The sequence below is a fragment of the Leptopilina boulardi genome, unplaced genomic scaffold (genome assembly GCF_019393585.1).
Source record: "Leptopilina boulardi isolate dan_hultmark-lab unplaced genomic scaffold, ZJU_Lbou_2.1 LbouV2_31, whole genome shotgun sequence".
Taxonomy (NCBI): domain Eukaryota; kingdom Metazoa; phylum Arthropoda; class Insecta; order Hymenoptera; family Figitidae; genus Leptopilina; species Leptopilina boulardi.
Window position 1 is genome coordinate 41,905 of NW_026137874.1, and position 19,333 is coordinate 61,237.

At 21.3% G+C, this 19,333-nt stretch overlaps 4 protein-coding genes across 4 annotated transcripts; all 4 read right to left on the reverse strand.

Annotated features, from left to right (window-relative positions):
- Positions 1 to 1,181: 1,181 nt before the first annotated feature.
- LOC127283154 (uncharacterized) lies at positions 1,182 to 14,442 on the reverse strand. Its single transcript, XM_051307844.1, has 17 exons — positions 14,026 to 14,442; positions 13,446 to 13,820; positions 13,180 to 13,384; positions 12,927 to 13,082; positions 11,555 to 11,901; positions 10,885 to 11,433; positions 10,489 to 10,693; positions 9,909 to 10,064; positions 8,928 to 8,932; positions 5,259 to 5,630; positions 4,655 to 4,859; positions 4,358 to 4,513; positions 2,772 to 2,968; positions 2,142 to 2,528; positions 1,794 to 1,998; positions 1,337 to 1,492; positions 1,182 to 1,239 (listed from the first exon to the last, which is right to left on the reverse strand). The coding sequence occupies exons 1-17, from the start codon at positions 14,382 to 14,384 to the stop codon at positions 1,192 to 1,194; spliced, it is 4,083 nt and encodes a 1,360-aa protein (XP_051163801.1). The 5' UTR covers positions 14,385 to 14,442; the 3' UTR covers positions 1,182 to 1,191.
- LOC127283215 (uncharacterized) lies at positions 5,255 to 6,592 on the reverse strand. Its single transcript, XM_051307933.1, has 2 exons — positions 5,829 to 6,592; positions 5,255 to 5,630 (listed from the first exon to the last, which is right to left on the reverse strand). Exons 1-2 carry the CDS (start codon positions 6,185 to 6,187, stop codon positions 5,255 to 5,257), a joined length of 735 nt encoding a protein of 244 aa, XP_051163890.1. The 5' UTR covers positions 6,188 to 6,592.
- Positions 6,799 to 9,960, reverse strand: LOC127283214 (odorant receptor 67c-like). The gene is made up of 6 exons (XM_051307932.1): positions 9,909 to 9,960; positions 8,565 to 8,634; positions 7,949 to 8,317; positions 7,395 to 7,599; positions 7,113 to 7,268; positions 6,799 to 6,866 (listed from the first exon to the last, which is right to left on the reverse strand). Exons 2-6 carry the CDS (start codon positions 8,591 to 8,593, stop codon positions 6,813 to 6,815), a joined length of 813 nt encoding a protein of 270 aa, XP_051163889.1. The 5' UTR covers positions 8,594 to 8,634; positions 9,909 to 9,960; the 3' UTR covers positions 6,799 to 6,812.
- A 703-nt stretch (positions 14,443 to 15,145) lies between the features above and the next one.
- Positions 15,146 to 19,097, reverse strand: LOC127283221 (probable pre-mRNA-splicing factor ATP-dependent RNA helicase mog-4). Its single transcript, XM_051307940.1, has 12 exons — positions 18,933 to 19,097; positions 18,558 to 18,793; positions 18,303 to 18,471; positions 17,984 to 18,225; positions 17,711 to 17,913; positions 17,538 to 17,645; positions 17,287 to 17,474; positions 16,472 to 17,208; positions 15,968 to 16,403; positions 15,777 to 15,882; positions 15,492 to 15,668; positions 15,146 to 15,403 (listed from the first exon to the last, which is right to left on the reverse strand). Exons 2-12 carry the CDS (start codon positions 18,718 to 18,720, stop codon positions 15,272 to 15,274), a joined length of 2,661 nt encoding a protein of 886 aa, XP_051163897.1. The 5' UTR covers positions 18,721 to 18,793; positions 18,933 to 19,097; the 3' UTR covers positions 15,146 to 15,271.
- Between the last annotated feature and the right edge of the window lie 236 nt (positions 19,098 to 19,333).

The window sequence follows — 19,333 nt, forward strand, 5'->3', positions numbered from 1 at the left end:
AAAATGGTGAAAAAATAAAAAACACCTTGCTGTAAATCTTCGATATTTTCATGTTTTTGAAATAAATAAATAAACATAAAAAAAGTAAATGTAAAAAGTGACAATATTGAACAGATGAAATAAAATTGATAGACAATTAATTTCCATTCTGATGTTTTTTTAGATGGTTCCCAAATTCCAGATAATTTAAGCAATGTATATGAAATTTCTCCTGTATAAATTTTTTCATTATTTAGAAAAATTTTTTCATTCATTTTTTTTTAGTTTGTAAAATAAAAAAAATAATATTTTTTAATTTGTAAAATAAAAAAAAATAATATTTTTTAATTCTTTTGAAATATATTTTTAATGTAAGGAATTTTTTTTTTTTGTCATTTGTTGTTTCGAATAAAAAGTTTTACAAACTGTTGCAGATTTAAAAATTTTGCATTATTATCCCTCATAGGGATAAATAATAATTCTCACAATAATTTTCGATGTAAAATAATATTTTTTGCAAAGAGTTTTGTTTCATATATATTAAAACTACTCTATTATTTGAAATTGATTTTTGCTTACTTAAAATAAAAACTAAGTCTCTTTTGCAAATAAAATATTTTTTTTTTCTTCTCTATATATTTTGAGACAATTTGCATAATAAAATATTTCATTATAGAAAAATATGTAAAAATAGTATATATGTAATTGTATTTTCAGTGATAGAAAAAAAAAAGAATAAATTGCCTCAATTTTCCCCTTTATATTTTATTCGCGAATAATAGAAAATTATATATTTACGACAGAAATATTGTCTTGCGCATAAAGTGTAAAGAAACCCTTTGCCATAAAATGGCATAAAATGTATTTGTATATAGAGTCATTTTGTTCACTTTTTTCTTTGTATAAAGAAATATTTTTAAAATATTGAAAAAAAAAAAAAATTCTAAAGAAATTAGTATAAACTTTTTTCGAAATTGTTAATTTACAAAATTAATAATTTTGTCCAAATTTTTGCGAATTAATTTTTAGAAAAACGATACTTTTTTTCTTTTCTAATAATAAAAATAATAAATAAAAATTTTTTTTTTTTTTAAATAAAAATTAGTAATAATTTTTTTAGATAAAAAAAATTTCCAGGTTTTTAGTACAAGAAGTACACATATTTTCTTTTTTAATTTATTTTTTTCTTATTACTCTTGATTACGTATATAATTAATTATTTTTCAACAAATTATAAGCCGAATAAGATGTTTTCATTATCTGAAAAAAAATTAAGTTTAAAATTTTTAATCTTTCGAATTATGAAAATATTATTTTTGAAATGTGTAAAAAAAAAAAAACTAAAAATGATACAAACTTTCATAAAAGTTTCCAATGACATGACAATAATTGATGAAGCAGTTAATTTAATTGGTCGAACAGATCGCATCATTATAATTATAAGACTTTTTTTTGTGTTTAGTGTTAATGAATTCCAATTTATAAAATATGTAGCTGTTCCAATTTCTGTGCTCTTTACAAAAAGAAAATTTTAATTTTTAAATATTTTTTTATTATATTTAATTGATAAATTATATATAGTTTTACAATAATAATTTATAATAAAAAAAATAATTTATTTTAAAATAATTGAAAAAAAAAAAATTATTTCGATGGAAAAATTTTTTGGTGATAATTATTTTTATTTATTTTTAAATAATTATTACAAATTTATTTATTTTAAAATTAAATAATTATTCCAAATTTATTTATTTTTAAATTAAATAATTATTACAAATTTATTTATTTTAAAATAATTAATTAAATAATTTTACCTTTTCGGTCACTTGTTGTCCAAAATAGCAATAGATAAAAATTTGTAATGTATAACTGCCCGCAAAACATATCATTAACCAACTTTGATGATTGGTTAAACTCATTTTTGATACATTATAAATAATAATACACAAAAGTATCATTGATGCAAAAAATTGCATAAAAATCAAAATTCCAAATTGTTTATTTATATTTTCACCAATTCTGTAAATGATGATAAATTAAATAAATAAATTTATAAATAAATAAAAAATTTTATTTTATAATTAAAATATAAAATATTTAATTAAAAATATTAATTTTATTTAAAATTAACAATTTTAAAAATTATATATTATACAACTGACGCATGTAAATAAAGATGACTTTTTATACAATCCTTAGTAATTTCAGCTTCTTGATAATATTTAACATTATTATTATTATTATTTTCATTATTTTTTGTTAATTTTGAAAGTGAATTCAAACGATATATTAAAATTTCCAATTGGCCACATATTTGTAATAAAATTGACAATGCCAATGTTTCCATTCCTCCATTAATATTAACAATTATAATGACACCAATTATTTCTTGAAGATATGATAAAAAATAAACAAATTTTGTTTCAAGAGAAAATGGTATCCAATAAGGAATTGGAAGAATTAATTTTTTTGACATTGTTATTAATGGCAATGATAAAACCATTGTTCCCGCTACATAAACCACTATCAAATGACAAATGGAAAATTTCCTATATAACAATATATTATTTAATAAATTAGTCATATAAAAAAAAATTCTGAAACCAGAAATTAGTTTCGGTTTCAGAATTGTTTTTTTTTTATTATTTTTCTAATACAAAAAAAAATTGTTTTCTTTTTTTATATTATTTTTCTAATATTTACAAATTGTGCAAAAAAAATTTTATATTCAAAAAATAAAAATAAAATTAGATACTTTTTTCTTATTTATTAAAAGGAGAAAAAAAAATCACCTTCCTTTTAATGAATAATTATGTAAAATTTCAATTTCACAAAAATCACGAGGTCGACAAATTTCAGACATAAGCATTTTTTGTGTTTTTCTAAATATATCACGTCTTTTAATAAGAATTATCATTTTTATTAATGTCATTAAAACAGTTGATGAATAAAATAAACTCTGCGATAATTCTTCAATATTATCATGTTTTTGAAATAAATTTATACAAACGGACAATGTGAAAATTATAAATATTGTTAGTATAAAAATTGAATAAATTTGATAAAAAATTAATTTCCATCTTCTTGTTAAATCAAATGGTTCCCATGTTCCGGAAAATTTAAAAATTTTTAATGAAATTTGACCAATATAAATTTCACCACTATTTTTATTATTGGACATTATTTTATTTTTTTTATTTAAAAGAATTTTTATTTTCTAAATTAAATTAAAATTATTTATAATCTTTGTAGGGTTTTTTAATCTCTCAGGGATTTTTTTTATACTGTTGGAAAATAATTTTTATCATCTCTACTCTAAAAAAGAAAAAAAAAAAAAATTAGTTAATAATTCCCGTTGAATTTGTAAAATGAGAGTAAAATATAAGAATCTATTACAAGCAACTCTGTTTAATAATTCAAAATATTATTTTGAAAACGTTTTATCTTGAGTATATTATTTCAAATTGATTTTTATTTTTTTTTTTTTTTCTCTTTCAATTGTAATAAATATGTATATAAAGAATTGTGACCTATACATAGTTGGGATAATTTGCATATATTTCAGTCTCGTAAAATGTTGCAAAACAGTAATTTATTTTTTTTTTTGCGTGACTTATATAAAGAGAAGTACAAAAATATGTTAAACCTTTTTTTTCTAGGCATTATTTTAATATAAATAATAATTTTCTTCTATATTCTTGGAAGAAAAAAAATAGATAACAGAGGATTTATATAATGTGCGTATAAATTGACGATATCAAATATTTAACGAGACTTGCGCTGAATGAAAAAAAAAAATTGTCCTTTGTCCCACAAAATAGTAATCGGAGTTTACTTAAAGCTACAGGAGCTCACATGCAATTTTTTTTTTTATTTTTATGTATAAAACAAATTTTTCTCTTATTTTAAAAATTAATTTTCATTTACAAATTTTGTTTTTTTTTTTTTAATTTTTTCCTTAAATTAATAAACTGTAGACTGAATATGAAAGTCGAAGTATCTAAAATGTAAAAAAAATTAATTAATTAATTTATATATTTTATATATTTAATTTATATTTTCAATAAATAAATAAATAAAAAAATTTTAAATTCATCAAAAAATATAATTTTTATATAATATTATAAATAACAAATAAAAAATTTTAATTTGCAAAATGTAAATTATAAATTATAAATTATAAATTATAAATTATAAATTATAAATTATAAATTATAAATTATAAATTAAAAATTGTAAATTGTAAATTCAAAATTGTAAATTTTAAATTGTAAATTGTAAAATGTAAATTGTAAATTGTAAATTGTAAATTGTAAATTGTAAATTGTAAATTGTAAATTGTAAATTATGAATCATAAATTATAAATTTATAACAAACCGTTGAAAAAGTTTCAATAGACATTGGAGCAAACCATCCGGCATTCAAAATTATTGGTTTTGTAGAACGTCTAATTATTTGTATTAAATTTTCTCTCGAATTATTTGACAATAGAATCCAATTTGACATGTATACTGCATTGCCAATATCTTTGCTCTATTGAAATTTTTTTTTTTTTTTTTTTTTTAATTTCAAAGGAGATTAAAAAATTTAAAAAAAAATTTACATTAAAAAGGAAAATAATTTTTTTGTTTTATATTTTGCATTTTAGTGTGATAAAATTAAAAATTTCATTACCTTTTCGATTACCATACTTCCATGCCAACAATATATTGATATTTGAAATAGAATGCTCATTAGTGAAAAAATCATTGTCCAATATTGTTCAGAAGTTACTTTTATTGTTGCCAATAAATAAGAACTTGTACAAACATCCGCTGTTGTTACCAAAACTTGAAAGAGAAATACAAACCAATAAATGTCGTTTAATTTTTCTCCAAATCTGCATTGCAATTTAATAATAATATTATTAATAGTTAATAAAAAATAATAAAAATCAAAATAAAATAATAAAAATAAAAACAATAATAATAATATTTTTAATTCTTAAATAAAACGAATTTTTTGATTAAAATCCTATTTGTATTTTTTTCATAATTTTTTTTTTTTTTTTTTTTTTTTTTTTAATTAATGTTTTGAAAATATTTAAATTAAATAATTAAATGCCCTAAATTTTCAACTATTTTTCATTTACTTTTTTGTGAAATAATTGAAAAAAATATATTGTTTATAAATTTTTTTTATTTAAAAATAATTAATTAATGTTATTTTTTTTTTTTTTGGTTTCAGATGGTGGACCACAAAACAATTGGATATCGTAAAAAATAAACTTTACACTTACATAAACATGGTTTGATGATGTTGTACCCAAATGCCAATATTTTTTTCTCTTTGTGAAAAATTATTGTAAATCTTTCTTTCCAATGTATGATAAGGATATTTTTTAATACGATGCATTAATATTTCCAATTGTGAACAAAGTTGCAACATCATTGTCATTGCAAATGTATCAATAGCTATTGATGCCTGTCCAGCACCAAATGAACCAATAGCTTGAAGTCCATATATCATCGAAAATGATAAATTTTCTTCAAATTTATCAGGCATCCATGCTTTATAAGGTAACATTTTATTGTTATCATTAATCAATGGTCCCGTTGCTTTTAAAATTATTGTCGTACCACCCAATACAAGAAACATTATTGTTCCATTTCTAATCAAAAAAAAAAAAAAAAATTTTAATATTTTTAAAAAATCATAAAAAAAAAATTTCTCCTTTTTTTGGAATGAGAAAAAATAATTTATAATTTAAATAAAATAATAATTAGAATTTATAAATATATTTATATAATAAATATAAAAAAATATAATTTATAAATTTTTTTATAAATAAATAAAAAATAATAAGTACCTGGAAATTTTGTCGAATTTATTTTGAATTTGAAATTCAATATAATCTTGTGGATTGAATCTTTCATCAATTAACATTTCAATTAATTCAATAATTTTATTACGTTTAATTAATAAATTTCCAATTTTAATTGTTGCGCAAAGTAATGCAAGTGAAAAGAAAAAATTTTCTGTAAACTCTTCTAAATTGTAATTGTAACGAAATAAATACATAATTGTGGTAAATGTAAAAAAATAAATAACAAATATCATAAAACAACAATAAATATTATATAAAATATAAACACATTGTGAGGGAAATTTTGGTTGCCAACAACCAATAAATTGAAGAACCATAAGTGAAAGTTCTGCTTTATACATTTTAATCACAAAAACAAATTCTAATCGTACAAAAAAAAAATTAAATTTTTAAAAAAAATTTTTGCAAATTTTTCTGAAAATTTTTTTTCATAATACTCAAAGGCTTAGTAGATTATATAAAGACATATATTTATATCGAAATTGACTTTCATTTACTTCTATCTCCCATTGTTTTTGTCGTCCTATATCTCCCTTTTTATTAATAATTTAATTCCAACAAAGTATCGCGATATTATTTTCAATTTTATTTCAAAGAATTTATTCCAAGTTATTAAATTTTTTCACATAATATGAAAATTTATCGATATAATTCTTGAATAATTTCTAATAGTGATTTGCATATGTAAAATTGTAACAAAAGAGATATATTTTCTCTCCCCATTTCATTCACGGTGCATAAATTAAGTGTCATCGTTTTACTGTAAAGAAGTCAGAAATTTCGAATGTGAAATGTAACATATATATTTTTTTTTTCTCCAAAAGTATTTTGAAACTCGAAAAAATTTTCATGTAAATTAAATAATTTAATTAAAATAATAAAACTGTTATTAAATTAAAATAAATTTTTAATTAAATTACATTATTATTTTTTTTTTAATAAAATATTTGTGCATTTTTTTTTTTCCTATGCATGTGAACTTTCAAGTAAGTTATAGGCAGCGTATGATGTTCTCAAAATCTATTAACAATAAATATTTTTATTAATTTTATATTTTTTGAAAAAAACATTTTTTTTAATTCTTACTTAGATTTATTTCAATAAATAAACATTTTTTTCAATATTTATTTATTTCAACAAATAAAAATAAAAAGTATATTAATTTTTATATCTATTAATTATTTAATTTTAATTTATTTTATTTATATTAATTCAAAATATAATAATTGCAAATTAATTAATTTAATTTGAAAAAAAAAATTATACCGTGACAAATGTGGTGAGTGTCATTGAAATCATAGGACCACCTGAAATAATAATTGGTTTTTTTGATCGCACTGCAATTAAAAGAAGACCCTCTTTTGTTTTTCTTGCTAGCATTGTCCAATCTACAATATCGATAATATCTGCTACTTTTAAGCTCTAATTTTGAAAACAAAAAATTAAAACAAACATTAACAATTATATATAAAAAAAATTTAATTTATGCTGCAAACAATTTTTTTACCTGAAAAAAAATTTAATTTTCTTTTTTTCATAAATACATACTTTTAACATTACTTCATTTCCCGCGTAACAATAGATATATATTTGAAATAACATACTTTGTAACAATAAAGCATGAGCAAAAAATTTATCATTCAATTCATTTCTTGATGTTAAACTATAAACAAGTGTACAAATATTAACAATTGATCCAACAAATTGAACACCAAATACAATACTAAAAATATCATTTAATTTCTCACTAAGCCTGAAAATTGAAAACAAAAAACTTTTTATATTTTTATTTTATTATAAAATATTTTTTTTTTTATTTATTTCATATTAAATTTTTCGACAATACTAAATCGTAGAAAAAAAAAAATAATAAATCAAGAAAACGAAAATTTTTATTTATTGCAAAAAATTTCGATTATTTAAATAAATAATAAATTCATAAGAAAAAGAAAATTTTAATATTTTGAATTCGTATTAAAAAATAAAATTCAATTATTTAAATAAATGTTAAAAAAAAATTAATTTTATTTATAATAAATTTTAAATTATATATTATTCCCGTCAACTTAATAAATAAATAATTGAATTAATGAAAATCATACGTGTAAATATAATTATGATGTAATACACATTCTTTTATAATTTTAGCTTCTTTTGTTTCATTAGACATATTATTTTTATTCAAATATGGTAAAGTTTGAAGACGATGATAAATAATATCTAATTGAGAACAAATTTGAATTATCAACACCATAATAAATGTTTCAAATCCAATAGTCACTAAACCACCACAATAAACACTTAAACATTGACTAATATATGATAGCCAAAATTTTGATGAACAATTATTATAATCATATGGATATGATGCTTTAAATGGCAAAGTAATATTTTTTCCCTTCGTTAATCCACCAAATGTCACTACTACTATTGTAGTGAGAATAATAATAAAAAAATATTTCGTATATTTTCTAATAGAAAAGAAAAATTTTAAATATTAATTTTTTTTTTGTACCAAAAAATTTTCTTTAATTTAATATTTCTAAATACTAATAAAAAAAATACTAAAAAAAAAAATAAAAAATAAAAATACTAATATTAATATTTTTATTATTATTATTATTTTCTTTTTAAACAATAATTATTAAAAAAAAAAAGAAATTGGTTCAAGTAAATATTTATTTGAAACAAATTTTTTTTTTCATATAAAATACAAACCTTGCTAAAAAATCAACTTTATCTTGCATTATTTTTTCAATATTGTCACGTGGTTGAAAAGAATTTTTATCTAAAATTTTTATTAATTTTCTAATATCATTTTGTCGTAATATTATATTTGTCATTTTTACACAAACAACAAATGTTGAAATAAACCAACATAATGCTTCGGCAAATTCATCAATATCATTTAAAGTATGAAGAATAAGATACATAAATAATGAAATTTCAAAAGAATAAAAAAGAAAAATTGCAAAAATTGTAAAAAAATTATAAAAAATCACTGCAATATAAAATGACCAATTATTTGGCCTCCAAGCACCGGCAATTGTAAAAAGTTTTATCGAAATTTCTGCTTTATACATTTTCTATAAAAAAAAAAAAAAAAAAAAAAAAAAAAATTCACATTCATTCTCTAGTGCACATCATTTCTTATTTTTATTTTAAATATTAAACATATTTAATAATATTTTTTTTAATAGCAGATTTTATTTCAGTAATTTTTTTTTTGTAAAATTAAATTTTTTTTTTTTTTTGCTAAAAATATATTTCTTTTTGGAAAATTAATTTCAATGTTACGAATAGTAGAAGTTAGACTTTAGTGATGAAAGATTTGTTCAAGACTGTTATTAAAAATTTTGAGAACTTATAACTCTTTGAGAATATAATTTTCAATTTCACCCTTTCGTATATATAAAACGAGGGATAATAATAAGTTACTATGAACATGAATAAAATTCTATTATATGAGATAATAACGTCGCATTTTCAATTTTACTCTTTAGTGCCTTTATAAATTATTTATATTTCTTTAATATCTATCACATTATAGTCTCATTTTCAACCCTTCATTTTATCCCCTTTATTTTATTTAATATATCACAAAAGGTCTTTCTATTTTCTCATAATACATTTTATTTTCAATTAACTTCACTATCGAAAAAAAAATGTCAGCAACAAAATTTGTATTTTACTATAATTTAAAAAAAAAATGAATTTTCATTTTTTTAATTTTCATAATTTTATTTAAAATTTAATAAATTTTTTTTCTACATTATTTTCTACGCATCAAAATATTTTAAATTGAAAATAATTATTTAGTATATATAATTAGTAATAAATAGTAAATAATTATAATTATAGTAAAAAATAAAATGATAATAAAAAAAAGTAATGTCAACTTATCTTTTTTTTTTCTGTTAATTTGAATTATTTTGGAAAAATTATGCTGAGGAAGTTTTCAATATATTAAATGCCATGTATGAGGTACGTAAAATCTGAAGATGGTAGAAAAAATAAAAAAATTTATAATTATTAATTATTTCAATATAAAATTAAACTTACATTAACAAAAGTATCAAGTGACATGGCTATCATTGAACCACCAGATATTATTATTGGTCTTCTAGCACGTGCAATTATTAATAAAAGACCTTTTTTTGTTTTATTTGTCAATGCAGTCCACTCTATCATATAAGCATGTTCAGCCACTTCCAAACTCTACAAATTAAACCCTATTAGAATATTTTTTATTTTGCAAATTATTTATTAAAAAAAAAAAATTTTTTCCATAAAAATTAATTATTTTTCAAAAAATAATTTCTGTAAAAATTTCGCAGGAAATATTTTATTTCTGTCAATATTAATTATTTTGCAAAACAAAAATTTTTTTTTCTATCAATGTTAATTATTTTGCAAAACAAAATTTTGTTTCTCTCAATATTACGATTTAAAAAGTTTATTAATTTTTTTTTCCAATTTTACTTATCTGAAAATTCTCAACTTATTATTATCATTAATATAAATTAATATAAATTAATATTTTTGCAAGAAAAAATTATTGGCAATTAAAGAATAAAAATTAATGAAAAAAATGAAAATAGAAATTAAAAAAAATTCTATAAACAAAAAAAAGAATTCTTACTTTTAGCTTTAGTTCATTGCCATAATAGGAATACATGTAAATTTGCACTAATATACTTGGTAACAATATAACTTCAACTAATGTTTGTGCATTAATTATATTTACTTTTGATAATTTATATATATTTGTACATATATCGACAATGGTTCCACCAAATTGAATAAGAAGCATAAAACTAAAAATATCATTCAATTTTTCGCAGAATCTATAAATTTTATGTTAGATATATAATATACAAAAAATATATTTTTTAATTAACAATCAAAAAAATTTAATACAAATAATAGAAAAATAGTTTTGCAAAAAAAAAAAATTATTTTTTAATTCATTCGCACAATTTTTTTTTACTTATTTTAATTTGAAATTTTTTTTTCTAAATTTATATATATATCTTACAAATATAGATAATTATGATGCCTTATACATTCTTTCAGAATTCTTGATTCATTAATTCCAACGGAGCATAAATTTTGATTTCGATTATTATTGTAATTTAAATAAAAATTATTATTTTTATTATTATTATTATCATTAATATTATTATTATTATTATTGTTATTATTATTATTGTTGTTGTTATCATTATCATTATCATTAATATTATTATTTTTATTATTATTGATATTATAATTGTTATAATAATTATTATTTTTGTGTAATTGAGGTAATTTTTCAAGACGATAACTAATTATCCTCAATTGGGAACATGCCTGTAGCATCATGATTGTGATAAAAGTTTCAGTTGCAACATTGACACAACTTGCTGCTGTTAAACCAATTATTTGTGTTATATATGTCAACCAAAATAAAGAATCACTATCATATGGCAAAGAAACTTTAAATGGCAATGAAACATTTTGTCCCTTTATTCCCTTTGTTAATTCTCCCAAATTCATTGTTAATGATGTTGAAAGAGCCAAAATCAAAAAACAAATTGTATTTCTTCTGTAAAAAGCAAAAAAAAAAGAAAATTAAATTAAAATATTTTACAAATTAGAAAAAATGTGAAAAATTGAAATTTATGATATTAAAATAAAATATAAAATTGAAAAATTAAATTACTCACCTACCCGTATAATCAAAATTCTTCTGTATTGAATATTCAATATTATCACGTGGACGAAACCAATCACTATTCAACATTTGTGTTAAATTTATAATATCATTTCGTCGTAATAAAATATTGGCAATTTTTACACAAACAATAAATATTGCAAGAAACCAAAATGAACTCTCGGCAAATTTTTCAATATCATTTAACGAATGTTTTATTAGATATGTGAACAATGAAATATCCAATGAATAAACGAGCATTATAATAGATAATGTAAAAATATTATAAATTGACACTGCAATCAATGATGACCAATTAATTGGTCTCCATATGCCAAATATTGTAAATATTTTAAATGAAATTTCAGCTCCATACATTTTTCAATATAATTTTTTTTTTTTAACTATATACGAACAATAAATAAAAAATGTATCATGAAAATAATTTTTGTTTTAAAATAATTTTATAAATAACAATTTTTTAAAATAAAAATTAAATAATTTTGTTTTTAATTTTTCATTTAATAAAATAATTATACCAATATATGTTTGAAAAACAATTGTAAAAATAATTATCGAAAATAATAATAATTTTTATAAGGCGAGTATTATTTTAATTTACAACCACGACTTGATTTTATTTATAATGAAGGGTTTGTATTTTATCTTCGATTGTAAATTATTTAATTTCATCCAACGTGGATTTAATAACTTCCGCACTTGTCATTTATAATGAGAAGGCTTATTATAATTATACCCCGTCATATATGTAGTTAATTATATACAATTGAGAATTATTAAATTATAATTAGTTAAAAAGGGGAGGGATTGACTTGCGCTCTTAAAAGCAAATTCTAAAATAGTCCGAACGAACAATATTTTTATTTTAAAAAAATGTAATTACTCTCAATGTGTTAAAAAAAAGTATTTTCTTCTTAAAAATTATTTTTAACTTTAAAAGTGTTTACAGTCTTATCAAAAAAATATTGCATTACAAATTTTATTTAATTAACTAATTTTTCATAATTAATTTTTAATATATAATTTTTTATTAATTCATTTTAAAAAATATTATAATTAGAATAATTATAATTATTATAAATAGTTAATATGAAAATATGTAGAAAAATAATGAAAAAAATAATTTGTGATTTTGTAAATTTTCACAAAAAAAATCCATAGTGCTGACGATTTTTTTTCAATGATTATTTGTGCGAGGAAAAAATTAAAAATTTTTTTCACTACGAGGATTGCATCAAAAAATTATATATTGAAAAAGACATTCTCAGAATCTGAAACAAAAATTTCTGTATAAATAATCTCTCTATAAATTAAAATTTTGTTATAAACAAAATTTCTTATAAATAAAAAATAGAAATACTAACAGACGTGAATGTTTCAATGGTCATGGGAAAAATTTTTACCGCTGTAAATTTAATTGGTTTTTCTGATCTTCTTATTATATGAACGAGATTTACTCTTATGCTACTTGGCAATAAAATCCAATCTGTACTATAAACTGCATATCCAATTGCTTTGCTCTAAAAATCATATTTTTTATTTTTATTTAATTATTATATTAAAAATTAAATACATTTCTGAAAAAAAAAATTTTTTTAAATAATTAGAAATATTTACTTTTTCCATGACAACATTTCCTGGCCAACAATATAGACAAATTTGAAGCATAATTCCACTTAAGGAAAAAACCATTGTCCAATATTTTGTTGTCGTTACATTTGCTGTTGTTAATAAATATGTACTTGTGCATACATCAATTGTACTTGCACATAATTGACAAAAAAAAGCCAAATTGTATATATTGTTTAAATTATTTCCAAAACTAAAAAAAAATTAAAATTTTTTACTTTAAATAATAATAATCATTTTTTTCTTTTTCTTACCGATAAATTGACTCGTGATGTTGAATCCACATTCCAAGTATAATTTTTTGCTTTTGTTGTCCATCATTGTAAATTTTTGTCTTCATACAAAATTCAGGATATTTTTTCATACGATACATTAAAATTTCCAATTGTGCACAAAGTTCAATCATCATTGCCATTATAAATGTATCAACTGCTATTGTTATATGACCAGCTGTTGTTGATCCTATTGCTTGAATTATATACGTTAACCAAAAAATTATTCTATTCTCAAGATTATAAGGTGTCCATGCTTTATATGGTAATATTGCGCTTGAACCTTTTGTCAATGGTGCTGTTGCTTTAAGTATTATTGTTACTGAAGCAAAAGCTAAAAAGATAATAGTAATTTTCCTACGGAAATGATAAAAATTTACAATTTTCATTATAAAAAAAAGTATAGAAAATAGAAAACAAAAAAAAAAAAAATTGTCACTACTCTATTAGAAAAAATCACTTTTTTCAAATTTTCAATTTTTTTATATAGAAAAAAAAATTATTAAATAGATTATTAATAATTTTAATTGAATGAAAAGATAAAAATTTTTTTTTTTGATACCTTCCAATTTTGTCAAACTTGTTTTGAATATTATATTCAATTTTATCTTGTGGATATAATTTTTTGTCGAGAAGCATATTTCGCAATTCTATTATTTCATTATGTTTAAATAAAACAATTGCTATTTTAACACATGCTGTACATAAAGCAAGTACATAAAATAAACTTTCAGTGAAATCCTCTAAATTTGGATTCGATAAAAATAAATAGAGTAATGTTGAAATTGTAAAAATATAAACATTAATCACCATAATAATACTAAAAATATTGTACAATAATTGTGCTCCTTTTAAAAAAAATTTTGGTCTCCATATACCGCAATATTTTAAAATAACAAGAGAAATATCCGCTCGATACATTTTTCCGACAAAAAAAAAAGCGAAACAAAAAGAAATTCCAACTATTTCAAAATATGCTTTAATTATCTCGATTCACTGTAAAAATATTGTAAATTTTTATTCTTTTAAAATATTCTAATTTAATAAATTATTTTTTTTTTAACATTTTTTTTTTTTTAATAACTTGAGAAATTATTTTATTAAAATATTTCTATTTTCCGAGAATTTAAAAAAATAAAATTATTGTTAATATCACTTACAGAACGAATGTAAGCTATTTTGTTTATATTTCTCTAATAAATTATTGGAATAATTGTCAGAAAAGAGCATTATGTAAAATATTTTAATAAATTTGTAAAGATGGTCGAAAGATGACTGATATAAATGTTAGAAAATTTTCTTCAAATGAAAGAGATAATTTTGTAGAAAGTTTTCATCCTTCATTTCGTTTTTATAAATTTTAAATTAATTTTTCAACGAAGTAAAGTCACCCTTTTCAAATGATGTCATTAATAATTTCCATTGAACGCGAAACTATAATATAACTTTTCATATTTCTGTATATCGATATAATACAAGCGAATTGAAATATGAAATAAAATAATGTGAAAACCATTAGAATTGTATTGAATTATTTCTAAGGACAATTTGCATAATTATTTATCATACATAATTTATTTAAGGCAAAATGTGACTTGAAAAAGACAATGTACTTGAGAAACAATTTCCCTAACTTTTTTACTATATAAGAAAATAGGATATAAAAAATAAAAATAAAACAGTTTAAAAATTATGAAAAATTTATGTTTCTTTTAATAAAAAAAGAAAAATCAAATTTAAATTACTACATACTTATCATAATTTGGTCTGTACAATAAATACATAAAATCTGTATTAATTACTAAAGTTTAGTTTGTTCCATCAGGACCCGAACGTCCTATTTCCTTGGGCATTTTTTTATTTGTTGAATCTTCAAGTTCCTTCGGTTTGTAATAATGAGGCGCGACTTCTAAAAGCCATTTACTTTCAATTTCAGTAACCTGTAAAAAAAATAAATTTACCAATACAACATTTTTCTTTATAATAAATATATCTAATGGATAATATTAAAAAAAAGGGGTCAAATACCTGACGCATAAATTCTTTTGTAGTGAACACTAATTCATGATACAGTAGCCAACGTGGTAATTCTTGAAATAGTGAACTATTCGGATGAATCGAAACTGTTTGATTATGCTTTGCAGTTTTGTAATTTCCCCCTTTTGATAATCTTGCAACATGATAGAAATATCCCGCCGTAATTGCCTATAGTTTAAAGAAAAAAAAATTGTAAACAAATTAACGAAATTTTTATAAACAATTAAATTCAAAAAAAATTCATTTTCAAAATATAAATTTAAAATAATAATTTACTTTTCTTATGTTAATAGTCTCGGTAATTCCTGACACAAGATCCATTTCGACTCGTTGCATCAAACCAACTAATTGATCTCTTACATCACGTGCCCTCTTCATTGATCTATAATTAAAAAAAAAAAATTAATCTACATTTAGAAATTTCTATATTTTTTATTTTAAAAATAAAATAATGGTAAATTATTTACCGATGTTGAATAAAATTTTCATAACACCAATGAGTACTAAAGTCACATTGTTGCCATTGATTGTATACATTGAGTAATGTAAGATGATCACCGCCAGGTACGTGAAAATTTTTTCTAGCCGTATCTGCATGAATTAATTTATCCTTAGGTCTATAGAAAATAGCACCATTAACCGATAGCATTGCAGCAATTGTTGCTATTTCTTCTGAGCAACGATATTTTTCACTTGCAATTAACATTTTTGCCATCATTGGATCGAGTGGAAATTCAGCCATTCTACGACCAAGTTTCGTTAATTCCCCATGATGATTTAATGCCCCAAGGGCATAAAGTTGCTCAAGTGCCAATACCAATGTCTCATGTGGTGGTGGATCCAAAAAATCAAAATGTACCAAATCATTGATGCCAAGGGCTTTTAACGTTAAGACAGCGTTACCTGAAAATTTAAAAATTTACAAAAATATTCCACAAAAATTTCAGTTTTTCGAAAAAAAAAAAAATTACCAAGATTAATTCTCTGAATTTCCGGCACAGTATTGTCTTCCAATTCATGTTTATAGGCCCAAGCTGTATAGAGACGAAAACATTTACCCGGTGCAACACGTCCTGCACGACCAGCACGTTGATTAGCCGATGCTTTACTTATTGGCACTACCATTAAACTTTCCATTCCCGTTCGTGAATTAAAATTATTTTGTTTAGCAAAACCAGGATCAATGACATAAACAATATTATCAATTGTCAATGATGTCTCGGCAATATTTGTAGCGAGTACAACTTTTCTTGCACCAATTGGTGTTGGCATAAATATTCTCGCTTGCATATCACTTGGTAAATTTGCATAAACTGGTAATATTATTAATTCTGATAATTTTGAACCAAGTCGTCGTACTCTTTCTTGTAGCATTTCTTGACATGTTTCAATTTCATCTTGTCCTGTTAGAAAAACAAGAATATCACCATGTGGTTGTGTTGCATGAATTTGAAGAATTGACACCACACAAGCGTCAATATAATCAGCCTCTGGCGCTTTTGTATAATAAATATCAACTGGAAATCTACGTCCGGGTATACGAAATATAGGAGCATCATCAAAAAATTCACTGAATTTTGTTGCATCCAATGTGGCTGATGAAATAAGTAATTTTAAATCGCTACGAAATTTTGTAATATCTTTCACGAGGCCAAATAAAATATCCGTGTGTAGAGTTCGTTCATGAGCTTCGTCAATAATCATAACACTGATGGAGAAAAAAGAAAATTAATTTTTTTTTGTAAATTAAATTTTTCTATAAATTAATAATTTAATTTTACAATACCTATAAGAGGCTAAATCAGGTTCACTTAAAAATTCCCTATGCAATGTACCATCAGTCATGTATTTAATTCGTGTTCGTTGTGATGTACAATCTTCAAAACGAATTGCATAACCAACTTCGTTTCCTAATTTCACGGCCATTTCGTGTGCCACACGAGCAGCGACTGACATTGCTGCTACTCTTCTAGGCTAAAATTAAAAATAAACAAAAAATACTTTATGAAAAAAATTATTATTTTTTCAATTTCTCACCTGAGTACATCCAATTATTTTATCCCCATCAGTATAACCCGCCTCATAAAGATATTGTGGAATTTGTGTTGTTTTTCCAGATCCTGTTTCTCCTTCAATAATAAGAACCTATTAAGATAATTTTTTTTTCAATTATTATATTCCAAAATCTAAAATTAAAATATTGTATCTACCTGATGATCTCTGATAGCGGCAATTAAATCTTTTTTAAATGGATAAATAGGTAAACTCTTTTGTGTTTCTTCAATTGTAGTCAAAACTTTTGCTTGTGGTGTTTGGCTCGATTCTTTTTTCTTATCTTTAACAATTCCAGGCATTTGTAATGCTTGAACAAATTCAATTTCATCGTCCAATAATAATTCATATTCTTGTTGTGCTGTGAAAAAATAAAATCTTTTAGTAATACAGTGAATTTTCCAAACAAAAAAAGGAAAATTTAGAAATACCTTTCTTGTCCTTAGCGCCAAATTTAAAAACAGCTGATGACATTTGATCGGATTCCCATTTACTTTGTTCCGATTGTGGTGGTTCATTTTCAGTAATATCTTGTTCGGGTTCAATTTTTCCATCTTGAAGTGGCATTCGATAACGTTGTATTCTCTCTAATTCTCTCGCTTTTTCATGTTCTTTGGCCAATTGAAGAACTTGCTTTTTATGAGCTCTGTCCCTTTTTTCCGCTTCTGTTAAACTAAAAAAAAAAAAATTTATTTTTTAACATAAAATTTTTAAAATTCCTCTTAGAGAATTATAAAATAAAATACATACATTCCCTCGTCGAATAAATATTCATCGTCTACAATATCGGCTTCTAATTCTTGTACTTTGTCCTCTTTTCTTTTAGCCAAATACATTCTACGTGATTCAACTCGAAGTTTTGGAATGAGATCCTCTCTGGCAACATCGTCCATAAGTTTGAGTCTTTTTGCTGCTTCGACTGCAATTTAATTATTTAAAAAAAAAAACAAAATAAAATTTATATAATTAAAAATATATAAATTTTTCTACATAAAAATAAAATACCTGCTCCAGAACCAGCCGGTACAGCAATTTTTCGCACTTTACTTTCATCTTTTTCTTTAAGACGTTTAGCAAATTCATCTCTTTCTTTGATATCTACTTTTCGTCTTTCCTCTTCACTATCACTATCATCGCTTGAAGATTTTCTTTTACTATATTTACTCATTTTATTCTATTGTATTCTATTTTTTTGAGGTTATGTCGGACATTGACTTTTTTTCACACCCTTTATTTTAATTCTGAAAAAAAACAAATTTAAAGAAACAATTTTTCTAGGTAAATTAATTAAAGGGTTTTTTGTATAAAATATAAAAAGTGTTTTTTTTTAAATTAATATTTTATAGTTCACTTATAGGTTAAAGATTTATAAATACTTACCAGATAAGAAATTAAAAATAAATACTGTCAAACTGTCAAATTAATATAAATTTGAAATAAAACTTTTTTGCATTAAATACTTTTATGTAACATGTATTAATTTTTATTGTTTAAATATTTTATTTATATTTATTGGAGTATTCACTGTTAGAACTATCAAAACAAAACAGTGCCTATTGAGCATGCGCAATTGATCATTATTATCCCGCGCAGATGCAATTTAAAAAAAAACTGGCGGGAACTCTTGAACTTTTTTTTAACACTCAAATTGGAAAATTATTACAATTTCGAAAAAAAATACAAAATATGAATAATTATTATAATCGAAAAAGGTGAGAAAAATTTTTCAATTTGAATGAAAGTAAATAAATTGAAAATAAATTGAAAATAAATTGAAAATA

Coding starts and splice junctions, on each gene's coding strand:
- LOC127283221 (XM_051307940.1), bottom strand. CDS start 18,720: ATGAGTAAATATAGTAAAAGAAAATCTTCAAGCGATGATAGTGATAGT. Junction 17,475..17,537: donor AAATAATTGGATGTACTCAG/GTGAGAAATTGA, acceptor TTTTAATTTTAG/CCTAGAAGAGTAGCAGCAAT. Junction 16,404..16,471: donor AATTCAGAGAATTAATCTTG/GTAATTTTTTTT, acceptor TTAAATTTTCAG/GTAACGCTGTCTTAACGTTA.
- LOC127283214 (XM_051307932.1), bottom strand. CDS start 8,593: ATGCAAGATAAAGTTGATTTTTTAGCAAG. Junction 8,318..8,564: donor AAAGTTGATTTTTTAGCAAG/GTTTGTATTTTA, acceptor CTTTTCTATTAG/AAAATATACGAAATATTTTT. Junction 6,867..7,112: donor CACTCACCACATTTGTCACG/GTATAATTTTTT, acceptor TATTGTTAATAG/ATTTTGAGAACATCATACGC.
- LOC127283215 (XM_051307933.1), bottom strand. CDS start 6,187: ATGTATAAAGCAGAACTTTCACTTATGGTTCTTCAATTTATTGGTTGT. Junction 5,631..5,828: donor AAATTCGACAAAATTTCCAG/GTACTTATTATT, acceptor TTTTTTGATTAG/AAATGGAACAATAATGTTTC.
- LOC127283154 (XM_051307844.1), bottom strand. CDS start 14,384: ATGTATCGAGCGGATATTTCTCTTGTTATTTTAAAATATTGCGGTATA. Junction 4,514..4,654: donor GAAGTATGGTAATCGAAAAG/GTAATGAAATTT, acceptor AAATTTCAATAG/AGCAAAGATATTGGCAATGC. Junction 2,529..2,771: donor AATTATTCATTAAAAGGAAG/GTGATTTTTTTT, acceptor ATTGTTATATAG/GAAATTTTCCATTTGTCATT.